General features: G+C 41.4%; 2 protein-coding genes across 5 annotated transcripts in view; one reads left to right on the top strand and one right to left on the bottom strand.

Moving 5' to 3' along the window:
• Positions 1-10,403, top strand: part of pdcd4b (programmed cell death 4b) — a 34,662-nt gene extending 24,259 nt beyond the window's left edge. The window contains exons 6-11 of one of the 2 annotated variants that reach the window (XM_063071230.1): positions 2,760-2,857; positions 3,763-3,877; positions 5,360-5,467; positions 7,004-7,111; positions 8,642-8,781; positions 9,774-10,403. In XM_063071230.1, the coding sequence (XP_062927300.1) occupies positions 2,760-2,857; positions 3,763-3,877; positions 5,360-5,467; positions 7,004-7,111; positions 8,642-8,781; positions 9,774-9,822 (618 nt within the window). In that variant the 3' untranslated portion in view covers positions 9,823-10,403. The remainder of the gene's footprint in view (positions 1-2,759; positions 2,858-3,762; positions 3,878-5,359; positions 5,468-7,003; positions 7,112-8,641; positions 8,782-9,773) is intronic. The other variant, XM_063071231.1, reaches the window with a different exon arrangement.
• A 1,504-nt stretch (positions 10,404-11,907) lies between these two features.
• bbip1 (BBSome interacting protein 1) lies at positions 11,908-15,774 on the bottom strand. 3 transcript variants are annotated; one of them, XM_063071108.1, is made up of 3 exons: positions 15,638-15,672; positions 13,853-13,933; positions 11,908-12,639 (listed from the first exon to the last, which is right to left on the bottom strand). In XM_063071108.1, exons 2-3 carry the CDS (start codon positions 13,896-13,898, stop codon positions 12,485-12,487), a joined length of 201 nt encoding a protein of 66 aa, XP_062927178.1. In that variant the 5' UTR covers positions 13,899-13,933; positions 15,638-15,672; the 3' UTR covers positions 11,908-12,484. The 3 variants fall into 3 exon arrangements, with proteins under 3 accessions (XP_062927178.1, XP_062927177.1, XP_062927176.1); XM_063071107.1 differs by lacking the exon at positions 15,638-15,672 and adding an exon at positions 14,393-14,518; XM_063071106.1 differs by lacking the exon at positions 15,638-15,672 and adding an exon at positions 15,703-15,774 and having other exon boundaries at positions 11,911-12,639.
• Positions 15,775-17,213: the final 1,439 nt, after the last annotated feature.

Genomic DNA, 17,213 nt, shown 5'->3' with positions numbered 1-17,213 from the left:
AGTGGTATCAGCACTAGACTTCAAGGCAAATGGTCCTGAGTTTGAATCTGGCTGGCTCCTTGCATGCTTTTCATCCGTGCTAGGTTGAGCATCAAATTAGCAACTGAACCTTGTTTAAAAAAAAGTCAAATGTTACGTAATCGGCAAAAGAATGGCGCCCAATGCACCACAAGGTGCGACAAAGGAACGACAACATTTTTGGAAAATAATTTATCTTTTATTACTTGATACGAATAGGTTTAGTTAAGTTATTGAACTTTAGAATTCCCTCCCTAAACTTCACCACACTCCTCTACTCTTGTAAAATATCCTTTACAATCAGTCTTCTGTGTTGGGTTCTTCTTGGCTCTGCGTCACATTATTATTTGTTAACATGCTAAAGAAGCTACAAGTACAAGCTGTATTTTTTTCCTTTCCAGAGAATTGTTCTATCTAGGCTTGATTTAATGGATCCACTACTATATAATCAGATTTTGATTATTCCTATCGAAGAATCTATTCTATTGTACAGGAGGATTATTAGCAATGAGAATCTGGATAAACCAACTCATCATTTGCATTCCTTCTGTGCTTACGTTTGTTTATAGTTTGCTGTGGGGTGAATCAAGCTCAATGATTCTGCTTCTTACACCAAGCCATTTTGTCTCTTTACTTCCCTGCCACTTCCCCATCCCACTGGTAAGGAAAACTGAATCCAAGTTTTAGTCAAGTAAATTGAAAGTAGTGAAGAAAATATTTTTTAATGTCTGCTTCTGCAGCAATATCCCACAGCTTAGTGTGACATCTACCTGCGAGACCAAAAACATTAGGTGAGGTTTACCTCTGATAATACATAAAGCGTAACCATAGCACTTTGGGGAGGAGAAAAGGTAATTCACAGAAATTAACCACAATAAGACAGCAAGGTCTGATGTCTGATTTATTTTTTTTTCTTACCTAAGGAACAGTGTGCTTGCAACAAAAATACTTCTGGAATGCACATTTATCGGAATGATTCCTGGGTTAGTGAATTTGCTGCTCAGGTTAGTTAGACAGGGCCTTTGCACCTTGACGTTAGAAGAGCGAGTGATGATTTTGAAATTTATCCATAGGAGTTTGAGGAGGAGATGCGGGAATAATGATTCCACTGACTGAGGTGTCAAGATTCATGGTCTCATAATAAGAGAATGACCAGTCATCTCAGATAAGAAGAAATTTGTTCACACAAAGAACAGTGAATCTCTGAAGGATGGTGGAGGGGTTTCTGGAGAGACTAAACCCTGTAAAATGCTGTTATGAAGATTTTGTGTCTGGCAGGCTGCAGTTCTATTTTTACCTGTCATTACTTTCTAGTGATACTGTCAAGTAAACAGAAAATGACCACAGAGGTTTGGTATGTTGATATTTCCCATAATGCACTGAGCTTCACCTTTCAGTAAATCAATATCCAGGCTAATAAATTAATTTTGGTTAAATATTATTTGTGATGTATGTGATCCAATGTTATCTCAACTGTTTCAATTCAACATGAGAAAACTATTTTTATTTTCTTTCTTCTAAGAGAAGGTGAGGGCTTCCCTTCCGCCACCATCAAAGCGCCCTCACCTGCATCTCTTCCATTTCATGCAGGTATGCCCTTGCCCCATCCACCTGCCAGGGTTAGGGTTGCTCTTGTCTTCACCTACCATCCCACAAGCTGCTGCATCCAGCACATAATTTTCCATAGCTTCTGCCATCTTCAACGGAATACAACCACCAAGCATAACTTGCCCTTACCCCTCCCCACTTTCCACAGGGATCGCTCCCCACATAACTCCCTTATCCACTTCCCCCTCCCCATTGATCTCCCTCCTGGCAGTTGTCCTTGAAAGCAGAACAAGTGCCACATCTGCACCTACACCTCCTCCCTCACTACCATTCAGGGCCCCAAACAGTCTGATGGGGTCATCTACTGTGTCTAATGTTCCCAGTGTGTGCTCCTGTATTATCAGTGAGACCCAAAGTAGATTGGCAGACCGCTTTGCCGAGCACCTACACTCTGGCAGAAAAAAAACATGGATCTCCCAGTAGCCACCCATTTCAATTCTACTTCCTATCCCCATTCTGACATGTCAGTCCATGGCACTCTGCCGCGATGAGGCCACACTCGGGTTGAAGGAGCAACACCTTGTATTTCATCTGGGTAGCCTCCAATCTGATGGCATGAACATTTATTTCTTGATTTTCCTGTAATTGTTCCCCTCACCATTCCCCATTCCTGTTTTCCCCCTCTCACTCCTTATCTGCCCTTCACCTCCCTCTGGTGCTCCTCCCCCTTCCCTTTCTTCTGTGGTTTTCTGTCCTTTCCTATCAGATTTCCCACTTCTCAAGCCCTTTATCTCTTTCACCAATCAACTTCCCAGCTCTTTATTTCATCCCTGCACTCCCAGTTTCACCTATCATTTTGTACTACCTCCTCCCCTCCCCCCCCCACCTTCTTGCTCTGACTTCTTTCTTTCCAGTCCTGATGAAGGGTCTCAGCCTGAAACCTCGACTGTTTACTCTTTTCCATAGGTGCTGCCTGGCCTGCTGAGTTCCTCCAGAATTTTGTGTGTGTTGCTCTTTATTCAAGTGTTTTTCTTAAGATTGAACCTGATTTCAAGCCAAGGTACACTGTAGGGATTTCGTATACTTATTCGCTCCATCTTCGTTATACTGAAATCAACTTCTCTTATTTAAAATTGGTTTTCATGTGCATAGCAATTCAATAAAAACTTAATTGCATTTTTTTGCTATTCCAGCTGGTAGGCCAGTTCATCGCAAGAGCCGTAACAGATGAAATTCTGTCAAAAAGTTATATCGAAAGTTATAAAGGCAAGGTGGATTGTGAGAACGCCAGGTAGGTATTACTGAATGCACCAAATATACACGGGTGTCCCCGCGCTTGACGAACGTTCGCTTTACGCCACTTCGCTTTTACGAAAGACCTATATTATCTGTTTTCGCTAACCGAAAGAGGGTTTTCGCTTTAAACTCATGTTTACCCCGAGAAAGACTACCGTGACTGTAAACACGAACTATGCAGTTGCTGGAATTTCAAGCAACACACATAAAAGTTGCTGGTGAACGCAGCAGGCCAGGCAGCATCTCTAGGAAGAGGTACAGTCAACGTCTCGGCCTGCAACATTGACTGTACCTCTTCCTAGAGATGCTGCCTGGCCTGCTGCGTTCACCAGCAACTTTTATCGACCATGACCATGAAGCCTTGCACGGGCAGGTGTGTGCACATGCGTGTACGTGCCTATTTTTTTCTACAAATCAATTTTGGCTAAATCTTCCCAATTCTGTTAAGTGAAACTACACTGTACATGCATTATTTCTACTTTATATAGGCTGTGTATTTATCATATTATTCCTGCTTTTACTATATGTAAGTGTTATTTTAGGTTTTATGTGCTATTTGGTATGACTTGGTAGGTTATTTTTTGGGTCTGGGAATGCTCAAGAAATTTTTCCCATATAAATTAATGGTAAGTGCTTCTTCGCTTTACACCATTTCAGCTTACGAACAGTTTCATAGGAATGCTCGACCTTCAGATAGTGGGGGAAACCTGTAGTTGGGATTCATTATCAGAATAGATATGAGTTTTTAGTAGCAGCAATAAAGTGCATATTTGAACTTCATCCATAATTAGAAACATTGACTTGTAAAGATTTTGATTATTTTAAAAGTAATATCTTTTGATAAATGGTCAGAATTGATTTAAAGTTAACAGCGATTCTATGTTTTCCCCCTTTCTACAGATCTGCTTTGGGTAGAGCAGCTGTGCTGCTCAGCATGAAGAGGGGTAGAGTGCGTTTGGACAACGTATGGGGAACAGGAGGTGGACAAAGGCCTGTTGAACAACTTGTCCAAGAGGTATATTAGGGTATTCTTTTGTATTGGTTGATAACTGTGTGTAATTGAAATGAGTATTATTGTCTTGCTGTGCCCTATGGTCCTAGACTCTCCCACTATTTGAAATGTCCTCTCCAGGTTCCTTCTATCTCGGTAATTACCTTTACAAAACTGGAAATAGACATTTTTGTAGCATCAAACACTTTTCTGTATTTCCTTTCGTCATTAGAAGGAAACCATTTAACCCTCTGGCTCTATATCAGCCCAGAGCAAGCATTATTTCCCCTGTAACCTACAGTTGTAAAAAAAAGTTTGTGAACCCTAAAACCATTCATTACTCATAAAATGTGGTCTAATCTTCACCTAAGTCTCAAAAACAGACAAAAACAATCTGGCTAAACTAAAACACACAAGTCAAAGTCAAAATCTGTCTGGAGCCTTGTGGCCCATCAGGCCGGTGCTTATGCCGGTTTCTGTGGCGTGAAGCGACTGAGAGTACGAGACTGATAAGTGGAACCAGATGAGGGAGGATGATGGGCAGATGGAACCAGTTGGAGGAGGAGATAGGAGGCCCAGTAGGTTAAATATGTGGGTGACAGGCAGATGGGGTGGAGGAGAATAAAACTTTATGACGGAGTTTGGGGCAGGAAAATAGGGTGAATCACAGGGAGAGGGAAAGGAAAGGGTTTGGGGTGAGGTGCAGGTTACCTGACACACTCATATTTTCTTCTTAAATAGTCCTATGGATGGAAGAATGAGTGTCTAGAATGCTTATGCATAGAGATTTTTTAAGTTGGCAACCAGCCAAGCTGCTAAAGTATGAGGTACTCATTGTAACTCATGACGTAGACAGGAAAATTTTATAAAATAAAATAAATATAAATAACAAGATACCATTTTCAATTTTAGATACCAGACTTTCACAGAGGGTGTGAGAAGTTTGGATAGGTACAGATGAGATGTATTAAAATGATTTACATTAGCTGGATAGCTGGTGGTGTTCTCAGATTAGAGATTCAAGAGGAGAAAATAATGTACTTAAAATCAGAAAGGGTTGATGTTAAATGGCTTAAGAATTGACAAAGGAATGACACATTTAATATGCTGACAAAAGAACCAAGGTGATGGGGGTGGCACGGGAGAGAATTCTTTTATACTTGAGTGGTAATGAATTGAAATGCATTGAATTAATATGTTCGGTGTAGTGTATCCAACTGTACTGCTCTTGGAGACAGCAAGTGCACATTTGATGGATTCATGACCTGTCCATTTAAAAATACTTGTACTCAAATCCTACCTAAAACCTGATTATTCAGTAATATCCATTTTAGTAATTAACCCAGACAATTTTTTGATTAATTTCTCAGAATCTGGAACCAACATGACTGGAAATTTACAGTTGTCAATCTGTAGTCTTAGTAGTATTGACCAAATAGATAGTATTTGGGCAGATTAATCAACTGTTGCAGTACTGTGTTTGACAGGGCCTATCTCTTTTGACAGATTGACATGTTGCTGAAGGAATACCAAGTGTCTGGAGATGTAGGAGAAGCTGAACGTTGCCTGCAGGAACTTGAAGTGCCACACTTTCACCATGAGCTTGTGTACAAGGTAACAATTAAATCTTTCAAACATTATGCAAATGGTGCAATAGTGATCACAATTGGGTTTAGGATAATGATTGAGATGGATATGAGCATGAAAAATCTAGGGTAATACAGAAAATAGTCACAAGAATCTCTAATAAGACACTATGGGTCAGGTAAGTTTATAAGGGTGAAATTGAGGGCCAGGAAAGGCATATTTACCAAATATGTGAACAGCATGAATGAACTGGAAGGAGAAGATAATTAAGAAAAAAATGAAATAATAAAGTGCAATCACTCAGTTTGAGGGTATATGCTGATTTGGAGATGCACTTTAAGGAAGCAGATAATCCATTTGAGGGCATTTAGATTGTAAATGCTTCCTTAAGAGGACAGACAATATGATGCTTGATGTACTGACAGCCATTACTCATCTGATTCCAGCACAGTGGGGGAGGAGGGGAGGAGACAAACTTCACAGAAATGCTTTGGTACTCTGAACAAGTTGTATGGTTCTTAATCAAATCAGCAGTGATTACTCAAAGCGTGTAGCAGTCTACATGGCTGTGCAGACTAAATATATGAACAAAATAACTGGAAGCTGTTACTCTCTAGGGCTGTTGACATTGTTAACTTCAGTAGTTACTTTCTGTAAGGTGTTCTTGATCACGTGTTCTAACCAATTTGTGTTGGTGGATTTATCTACCTTTTTGACATTTGGGGCTTCTGTGGTTGGTTTTGCAACAACAATATTAGTTGATAAATTCTAAACACATTAGCACAAGGTGAAATTGAAAGCAAAAAAAATGGGGGGGGGACCATTCCTTTTTCAGTTTTACCCCAATCTGTCTTTCTAAAGTTCTAGAGTCACCTCAGGTCACCATCAACTACTGCAGATCTGAATTTTGGGTAATAATCTCTCCAATGCATAAATTTTTAGTAATTCTTTCCCAGAGATGGTTCTGTTAAAGTAACAGTAAAGCAGTCAGTATCACCTGAGTTTTTAATAAATTGCTGCTTTTATCACTTGGCTGCATATCTAGTTGTAAGTCGTGAATAGTGAAGTATAGATTCCTTAATTTATCAATAACAAAATTATTTGGAACCACCGGTAATGGTGTTTTGAGGATGTCTGCATATATTTAGTAGTTTGGTTACAAGCATAAGTAGAAACAACTGAAGGCCATTCAGGCTCTTATGATTGCTCAGCCTTTCACTAAGATTTTTTTACCTTACCTATCACATTTGTGTCACAGCATATCTCTTGATTTCTTTAATATCCAGATTATCATTCAATTGAGTAAGCCCCACACAGTGCTCCGAAATATATAAGGTGAAGAGCAGATTTTCGGGATTGTTTACCCAAAGTTTTCAAGAGAAAGCTGTATATTACTGAAAGATAGGTTTGCTATTAGGTAAACATTTTCACAGAACTAGTAAGAGATTCGGAACAGCTGTTTGTGTTGTTGCGTTGAAAAGCCTTCAGTAACTATTGTAAATGTTTAGTACTGATGCTTGTTTAAAGATGGTCCATTGTTGATTTTATTTTCAAAATATTTAGGCTATAGTGATGGTTCTGGAATCAACGGGAGAAACAACCTTCAAAATGATACTAAAGCTGCTGAAATCCTTGTGGGAATCTATTATCACCGTGGACCAAATGAACAGAGTAAGAGTGCCATCTACTGGGCAGCACTGCTATTGTACATTATTTGTTCCGATGGCCACAAGACGTGATGTCAGAAAATAAACTTTGCAAGCCCTTTTCTAAATGTTCAAATTAGAAGAGCCACAGTAGCATGTGCGAGAATAAAGAATTAATAGAAAGAAAGAGCACATCCTTGGAAAGAAACATGAACAGGATCAATGTTTTGAATATATACATATATACACACGGTAGTAACTTTATTGGGTACCTCCTGTTTGTGATCTTCTGCTGTAGTCCATCTACTTCAAAGTTCAGCTTTGTGCATTCAGAGATGCTCTTCTGCACACCTCCTGTTGTTAACGTGTAGTTGCCATCCTGTCAGCTTGAACAACTCTGACTTCACTCCTCTGACATTAAAAAGATATTTTCGCCCACATAACTTCCACTCACTGGATGGTTTTTGTTTCTTTTTTTGCAACATTCTCTAAACTATAAGAGACTACTGCAGGAAAATCCCAGAATATAGCACTTTCTAAAATTCTTAAATCACCTCCTCTGGTACTATCATTCCATGATCAAAATCACTTAGAATACATATCTTCCCCATTCCGATGTTTGGTCTGAACAACAATTGAACCACTTGACCACAACTGCATGCTTTTATGCAATTATTATCACATGATTAGCTGATGTTAGATATTTGGATAAACCAAGTGTACCTAATGAAGTAGCCACTGACTGTATTCATGAAAAAGTTTTTAATCTGGAACTGTCTCCTTCCATGGATGATTCCTGGCTTGCTGAATTTATTTTGTTTTTATTTGATTATTGGTATTTATGTTGTTTTGATTTTTAGAAAAGAAAGCTAATTGAGAACCCATGGTAGAAGACAATATAAACAGTGAGCTGTGCTCTACAGTTCATCAGACTCTTTCCTTTATCGATTCAATATTTAAATAGAGAATCCTGTAAATACTCAGGGTGTATTTGTGGTGAGAGAAAGTTTGCTTCAGACTGACCTGCTGAATTTTTTAAGTACATTGTTCTTATTTTCAGTATCTAGATTATTTTTGACTTTTCATTCCCTGAATTATTAGAATATTTGCCATTTTTATCATCATTAACCTGTTTATTAATAAGTGATCTTTAACTTGGGCTGACATCCTGTGATCAGTTTGTTCCTGATATTCAATGGTAACTGATTTGGCTGAAAGATGGTTTAATCCTTTCTGCTATTTATCCAGCACTTCAGTAGGGTACTGGAGTATATTGAACGAAGTGCATTATAGCAGAGGGTGGAGGGGAAAACATTGTAGCACAGCATATTGAATACATGCGGCAGCATTGCGTGAAAATAAAATATTGTTCAGTTATTAAGTTTTATGAACATCTTTCTTTGGTTTTAGGTTAATTGTTTTTTTTAAGTTATTTTCTATCCTGAGCATGTATAGTGAAACCTGTCTAATAGTAATTTAGTAAAAAGTGGTGAAAGAGATTGTCTTGCTTTGAAAAGTACAATTTACTTTTTAAAATTGCTTTTTCAAATTGCAGGGCTTTGAGCGAGTATACAAGGAAATTCCAGATATCCATTTGGATGTGCCACAGGCTTATGCAGTAATGGACCGGTTTGTGGAACAGTGCCATCAAATGGGGATCATAGTGAAAGAGCTGAGAGATCTTTGTCCGTCTCGGTGAGTAACATTGTAGTGGATCACTCTTCACAGGTCGCTGTGTAAATGGCATTTTCAAACTACATTTTATAATCTCTCGTGAGTTAGTTACATTTACCACAAAAAGATGACTATATAGAAAAACTAATTCGTAAACCCTCTCTGCAGTTAACTGTGCTACCTCCCAAAGGAGACTTATTACCATCTTTTGTGCCACAAGCAAGATTTCAGTGATGTTTCTTCTCTCCCATGTATTATAAAACTGTAGATTTGTATAGAGTACATGTTTTTGGTATTAATGGTAATCCAAGTCACATGACCTATTCCCACAGCCATATTGACGTAGAGTAATGCAGCATGGGAATAGGCCTTTCGGCCCAACTTGTCTGTCTTGACTCTGCTGCCCACCAAGCTAGTCCTAGTTGCCCACGTCTGGCCATTATTCCTCTATACTTTTCATATTCTTGTACTTATTCCATTGGGGGGGGGAAGTGAAGGGGAAAGCCTTTGAAGAAATACTCAGTCTTTCTTTAGAAAACTATAAATGCAAGATAAATTAAAATGAGTGGAAAAGCACCTAAACAATAACCAACCTTCTCCTTCCGAATTTAGATTGTCCTTAAAACACAGAGCTGCAGAATACTATTGAGTACATGCCCTATACAAGTAAAAAGCTGATGTTAAAAAAACTTCACACAAGATATTAGCACAATAGGTTACATAAACATGGCTTTCCAGTAACACTTTAATAGCATATGCTAAATCTGTCTAGTTGTCAAAATGGCAGCTTATTAAATATTCAATTAATTATTCTGTCTAGTAAGTTCCACTTTGCAATCTTCCAGGCTCCAACATGGGGCAATAACCACATTGTGGTCTGTGGATCTCTACATTTACAATTAATTCCATTCCATCTCTGCCCCAGATACAATTCTAGCATACGAAAAGCTTATGTCACTATTGTTTTTACATTACCAGAATTTGGTAACATACCTACTTTATTTTTCTTTCAGGGGACGCAAACGTTTTGTTAGCGAAGGAGATGGTGGACGTTTCAAGTGAAACAGTTATCACACAAAAAGGCACATATACCTGAATTTTTTTCTCTTTTTCTGCAATCATATTTTGATTATAGCTTTTCAGTCCACAGAGTTTACATTACATGTGAGCTTTGGGGAGGGGTTAAACCTCATTAAATATTTTCAAGTGCATTCACTGCGAGAATAGAACCAAAAAGCACTTAATATGTAGGGTATAGATTTTCTTTTTCCAGGGGCAGGGGCAGCATTGGAATTTAATTAACAAATGCCACATGCTTGTGGTAATTGAAAATAAACTACTTTAGGGTTGGAGTAATCTGATCATTCCATAGTCTTGTACAAATATCACTGCCACACCTTTTTGAATACTGTGGTCTTCAAAAGGACTGGTTGAAGTACTGAAATCTGTATTGATGGGTTACACATGCTATGTGTAATAGATCTCTCTTGGCTGCTAATGCTAAAAATGTGCTTCATGCAGTTTCAAAGCTGGACTCTACCTTATTTCTGTACAAGTTCCAGCAGAATGTATAAAATGTCTCTGACTTTCATTAAATATTGATTGAGGATGAAATATGGCTGTTGTATTTTTTATTGCAGAATATTTATAAAATTTTACTGGAAATGTAGTGGTGACAGGAAGATGGAAAACTGTATACAAGTAAAATTAAAGTGCTGTTGAGTTTTTTTAAAGAGATACAGCATGGTTAACAGCCACATGGCCCAAAGACACCAGTGTGCCTAATTAACCTACTAACCTGTATATCTCCGGAATATGGGAGGAAACTCACATGAACATGGGGAGAACACACAAACTCCTTACAGACCATGGCTGAGTCTTCCAGTGGGCATCCATTTCAGTTCTACTTCCCGTTCCGAAAAGTCAGTCTATGACCTCCTCTACTGCCACAATGAGGCCACAGTCAGGTTGGAGGAACACCACCTTATATTCTGTCTGGGTAGCCTCCAACCTGATGCCATGAACATCAATTTCTCGAACATCCAGTAATCACGCCCCCACCCTCTCACCATTTCCCATTCCTGTTTCCCTCTTTCACCTTATCTCCTTACCTGCCCAACACCTCCCACTTCCCTTTCTTCTGTGGTCTTTGTCCTTTCCTTTCGGATCCCCCTTCTCCAGCCCTTTATCTCTTTCACCAATCAACTTCCCAGTTCTTTACTTCACCCCTCCCCCTCTCCCAGTTTCACCTGTCACCTTTTACCTCTCTTCCCCCCCACCTTCTCACTGATTTCGCCCATTCCTTTTCCTGACTTCTTTTTCAGTGCTGATGTGACTGTACTCTCTTCCACAGATGCTGCGTGACCTGCTGAGTTCCTCAGCATTTTGTGTATGTTGCTTTAACCCAGGTCACTGGCATTATAATAGCAATGTACTGATTGTTACGTTATAATGCCTCCCCAAATAAACAAAACTTGCAACATTTGGAAATAAAGTTGAAAACTGAAGATACCACAGTTCTAATGTTTCTATCAAGTGGCTTGGTCTAATGAACAGTAAAAGGAAAGGTACATCACATCCGGAGTTTCTCCAGTTAGCAGACGGTTCCCCACCACGCCTCTCTGTCGTAGTGGGGAACCGCGTATGAGGCAAGTTACAACAGTGGTTTGCCCTTGCCTTCTGCTGGGTGAGTTTCCAAAGATCACCAGCTCATAACCCAGCATGGATGAAAAGCGTGCAGGGGACAGTAATGACCTCAAAAAAGAAGAATGTGAAGACTTAATATGGACAAATTATGACAAATGTACATTGAATCATCCCAACATTATCACTTAGATAATTGATCAGTTCATCTGCTCTGATGACGAATGCTGGGATTGTTTGGTATTTAACTTTGCCAACACATAGTCAATGAGTTATGACAGCAGGAAGAGTATAGCTTTGCCAGTGCAGCATGTCCTACAAATCAAAGTTGCTGGTGAACGCAGCAGGCCAGGCAGCATCTCTAGGAAGAGGTACGGTTGACGTTTTGGGCCGAGACCCTTCGTCAGGACCAAGGGTCTCGGCCCGAAACGTCGACTGTACCTCTTCCTAGAGATGCTGCCTGGCCTGCTGCATTCACCAGCAACTTTGATGTGTGTTGCTTGAAGTTCCAGCATCTGCAGAATTCCACGTGTTTAAGTTTTTAAATGTCCTACAAATACTGGATTTACGTTGCAGTCTGGAACTGAAGCTTAAAGCTATTAACTTATTGATTCAACTGAGAATTCTAGCTACACTGACTGTAGGAGCTAAGTAAGATAAAATGTAATTTTATCTGAACAATACAGTAAGCTATTTGTTTTTTTAATCCTTTAATGTAATTTGAATAACTAACATGGAAGCTTTATCCTGTATGTCAGCACTAACCAACATTACAAGACTACTTTTGGCCTGAGTTTTGTAGCTCTTAATTTTTTCCCCCATACACCATTATAATACATTGTTGGGCTGGAAATCAGACTATCTGCTTCATTATGTGTATCACATAAGGCCCTACAGAAGGTCTGTTTTGGAAAAAGTTTGTGAATAACAATGACCACTGGCATTTGAATTGAACCCAATACCAAAGTTCTAAAAAATAAGAATAGTTTGATTTAAATAAACATCACAATATTGCTACAGCTTTATTTGGAACGTCTGAGGTCAGTTTTACAGATACGATCCAGTACTGTGTTAAGTGATCTTACTGCTGTTCTCTTTGTGCCAATTCCTGTTGCCGTATGGTTGCCTCTGCTTCCCTTTGCATTTTCTCCATCTTTTCAAGTGTTACTGATTTAAGTGGCAGCAGCTTTGGCTTACAGAGTACCATTGAGGGAACATCCTCGAAGGAGAGTTGACCTAATGTGAATGAATCAAGGATTACAAAAAATCTCTGCTGGCAAATAACTGTCACTTTTTACATTCAAATGTACCTGCAATTGCTATTTTTTTTATATTTGCTGTGCTTCAAACTATTCCAGATGTCACCTCTATTTCTTTTTATTTTATTTTAGAAACAGGGCACGGAATTAACCCCAAGCTAATCATGGGACAATTTACAATGACCAGTTAACCTACCTGGTACATGTTTAAACTGTGGAAGGAAACCAGAGTATCCAGGGAAAATCAACTTATTCCATGGAGAGGATGTACAAACTCCTTACAGATGATGCCACAATTGAACTCCTGATGCCACGAGCTGTAATACTGTCACGCTAACCACTACGCTACCGTGGTGCCCAATGTTTCAAAATGCTTCCTTGCATCACTAGAAGGAAGCCAATAGGATATCTCCCCCAGTGCTCCTCCTCCTTCCTTTTATCCTATGGTCCATTCTTCTCTCCTATGAGATTCCTTCCTCTCCTTGCCTTTCCCACCCACTTGGCTTCACCTTCTAGCTACTTCTCCTTCCCCTCCTCCCACCTTTTTATTCTGGCATCTTCCCCTTTCCTTTCCAGTCTTGAAGATGGGTCTCAAGTCTGAAACGTCGACTGTTTGTTCATTTCCATGGGTGCTATTTGACCTCCTGAGTTCCTCTAGCATAGCGTTGCACCAATACAAACAGATCAATTAAAAATAGTTTTATGTTCTACACACTATACAACACAGCAATTCTCAACTTTTTTTAAAGTAACTCTTGCAACGTTCACTAAAATTGGTTCCAACTGGTAGATACACACAAAATGCCGAAGGAACTCAGGAGGTCAGGAAGTATCCATGGGGACTGATCTCCAAATCTCCTGTGTTTATGATCTAAACGGTAGATGCTGAAGATCAGAATCGGGTTTAATATCAACGGCATAGGTTGTGAAACTTGTAGTCTTCACAGCAGCAATACAATGCAATACGTAACAGACGACTCTTAATTAACTCCTTGTTAAAACAGGTTTTGGATGTTTTCCAATAGCTAATTTACTACTCATGTTTTTTTAATATAAAAAAACAATTAAGCATCTGATTTACTAGGTCCTAAAGTTTCTAATCTTAAGGTGCAGACTGTAATACTGCAGATTTTCAGATAACTAAGTATCAATTCAAAACAGGTGCACGGTAAAGCTGAACAAAGACATACCTTGTTTAGGAAGGACTTCCCGAAACATGGACTTTATTTCAGGCATGACACATTCACAATTTACCTAGGATGTTTAATTTTCTGGAAATAAATGATTTAATTATGAATTTAACATACAATGTTATAAAATATAGAAAAATAAACATGGTATTGAAGCCCTGTTAATTATTACAGCTTGAATTGTCCCTGGGACGTGCAGAACAGAGATGCAGGTATGGGGCAGTGGAAAGTAAAAATGGGCGGGGGGGGGTGCTGTGAGAAGGCGGAGAGGATAATGGGGAGATAACGTGAGAGGATATACCGTGGGGGTGGGGAGATGTTGCCAGGAGTGGAAAAACTGAGTTAAGGAAAGAGGCTGTTTTCACTGGAACGTAGGAGAATGTGGGGTGGCAAATCATAGGGGGCACTGGGAGACGATGTAGGGAGGGTTGAAAACGTGGGCAATGCCAGAAATGAGGGCACAAACAAGGTGCCAGAGGAAGTCAATGGGGGAAGCACCAAGTTCCTTCAGCACTGTTTTTCGCTCCCAGGATCACTCACAATGTCTCCATGGGGCTGGAAATGATCGTCACTACAATGGAAATCACAGCACCAGCTGTTCCTCCTACAAGCGCCGGAGAGGAGGAGCGTCTAGCATTCCAAACCCTCGAGCGCTAGCGAACCGCATATGCCGCGTAGCCCCCCCAACCACCGCCCACTCCACTCCCCTCCTACCTTTCCTCCTCTACCTCCTACCGCCCTATCCTACCCCTTCTCCCCATCCTCCTACCGCCCTATCCTACCCCTTCTCCCCATCCTCCTACTGCCCTATCCTACCCCTTTCCTCTCCACCCCTTCTCCCCATCCTCCTACTGCCCTATCCTACCCCTTTCCTCTCCACCCCTTCTCCCCATCCTCCTACCGCCCTATCCTACCCCTTCTCCCCATCCTCCTACAGCCCTATCCTACCCCTTCTCCCCATCCTCCTACTGCCCTATCCTACCCCTTCTCCCCATCCTCCTACCGCCCTATCCTACCCCTTCTCCCCATCCTCCTACCGCCCTATCCTACCCCTTTCCTCTCCACCCCTTCTCCCCATCCTCCTACCGCCCTATCCTACCCCTTTCCTCTCCACCCCTTCTCCCCATCCTCCTACCGCCCTATCCTACCCCTTTCCTCTCCACCCCTTCTCCCCATCCTCCTACCGCCCTATCCTACCCCTTCTCCCCATCCTCCTACCGCCCTATCCTACCCCTTCTCCCCGTCCTCCTACCGCCCTATCCTACCCCTTCTCCCCGTCCTCCTACCGCCCTATCCTACCCCTTCTCCCCGTCCTCCTACCGCCCTATCCTACCCCTTCTCCCCGTCCTCCTACCGCCCTATCCTACCCCTTCTCCCCGTCCTCCTACCGCCCTATCCTACCCCTTCTCCCCGTCCTCCTACCGCCCTATCCTACCCCTTCTCCCCGTCCTCCTACCCCTTCTCCCCGTCCTATCCTACCCCTTCTCCCCGTCCTCCTACCGCCCTATCCTACCCCTTCTCCCCGTCCTCCTACCGCCCTATCCTACCCCTTCTCCCCGTCCTCCTACCGCCCTATCCTACCCCTTCTCCCCGTCCTCCTACCGCCCTATCCTACCCCTTCTCCCCGTCCTCCTACCGCCCTATCCTACCCCTTCTCCCCGTCCTCCTACCGCCCTATCCTACCCCTTCTCCCCGTCCTCCTACCGCCCTATCCTACCCCTTCTCCCCGTCCTCCTACCGCCCTATCCTACCCCTTCTCCCCGTCCTCCTACCGCCCTATCCTACCCCTTTTCTCTCCACCCTCTGCCTCCTGCCCACATTCCCACAACGCAAACGGCTTCAGCACCGACCCTGACGCCAGGGACCCAGACGCTCCGTACCGCGCAGGCGTCTGGCGTTTGCCTTGCGTAACATCAACAAACGCGTCGGGCATTGCGTCACACTTGCGTCAGTCGGGTCTGCTGCGCCTGAATTTGTTATTTCGTTGTCCCGTTCCCAGTGTCACCTCGGGGCGGCAACCCCACTGCTCTCCCGGCCTCTCCGCCAGTGGAAGGTCTTAGGGACAGCACCAGTAATTCATAAAGGTAAATAAACCGAGGAAGGGAATAATGAAACACTTGAAAGAAAAGCACAAATGGCTAATCACGTTTAACCTTAATTTTAATATCGCTTTCCCCTTTGAGCCTCTATCGATACCTTATCGTTACAATAGCTGTATTTGTTGTGTTGCTACGGTTTTCAGATTTATAACCGTAGAAATACCTGACTTGTTCCTTGCGTTGATTCCATAGTAATAGGAAGAGGACTGCGAGAAGAGCTGGGCATGAAATATATTCTATGGTATAAATCTCCGCCTCGGACTACAGTTATTTATTCTTTTGTTGCCTGAGTGTTTATTGCTAATAATGTAAATGGTGGATACACCACATTCATATTCATTATCGTTGCTACATGACGGGAAATGTATTGTTTTGCGGTACGAAGCAAAGACATTCAAATCAATAAATTGCAACAATAAGTAATGCACAAATAGGAAAATCCAGTTAGTGTTCATGGGTTCCTGGACCGTTCAGAAATCTAATAGCAGAGGGGAAGAAGCTGTTCCTAAATCGTTGAGAATGGGTGTTCGGGCTCCGGTAACTCCTCACTTTCCTTACGAAGGAAATGCCCTGTTGATGAGTGTCCTTATGATGAATAGAGTCTTCGTGAGAAACTACCTTGATGTAGGCATTGTAGGAAGACAAAAGCACAAATGTAACACTTGCCTTTATTGATGTGTGCATAGAATAAAGAGCAGGGAAGTCATGCCTAGACTAATACATTTAAGTCTGCCCTGCACGGTTCTATAGGAAATACGCATGTAGCGGATGAAGAGGATACACAGGACATTGCCAAGGCTTAAGAACAAAGACTGGCTCTACAATGCTTTGCTTTCTTTGGAATAATGGAGAATGCAGGGACCTAGAGACAAAGCCGCTATGACATAGAAACAGGCCATTCAGCCCACCTGATCCATGCTAGCCTGATCTTCTATCTGTTCCAGGACCAAAGCCTTCCATATCTCTCACATCCATTCGTAACTAAACCTCTCTTAAATGCTCCAATTGAACTTGTATCCTCCTCTTCTACTGGCAACTCCTTCCACCCCCAGATTCCCCTGAACTACTTCACCTTTCGCCCTAAACCTATTACTAGTCTCACCCTACCCAAGCAGAAAAAAAATCAACTGCATAAAATGATGAGTACTGTTAAAAATGAACAAGAAGAAAGTTATTTTCTTTAACATAGGACTATAACATAATATTAACAGGTTTAAGTTTACCTTTAACCTTGCCTTAACTTTAAGTTAGTGTTGGGCACG

This window comes from Mobula hypostoma, chromosome 19 (genome assembly GCF_963921235.1).
Source record: "Mobula hypostoma chromosome 19, sMobHyp1.1, whole genome shotgun sequence".
In the NCBI taxonomy this organism is placed as follows: Eukaryota; Metazoa; Chordata; class Chondrichthyes; order Myliobatiformes; family Myliobatidae; genus Mobula; species Mobula hypostoma.
This window is presented reverse-complemented; position numbering and strand designations above follow the sequence as displayed.

What these genes read in the sequence shown, in the direction of transcription:
- bbip1 (XM_063071106.1), bottom strand. Translation starts at nt 13,898, where the DNA reads ATGCCTGAAATAAAGTCCATGTTTCGGGAAGTCCTTCCTAAACAAG. An exon ending in GGAAGTCCTTCCTAAACAAG is followed by an intron (nt 12,640 to 13,852) that starts GTATGTCTTTGT and finishes CATTCACATTAG; the next exon opens with GTCAACTCTCCTTCGAGGAT.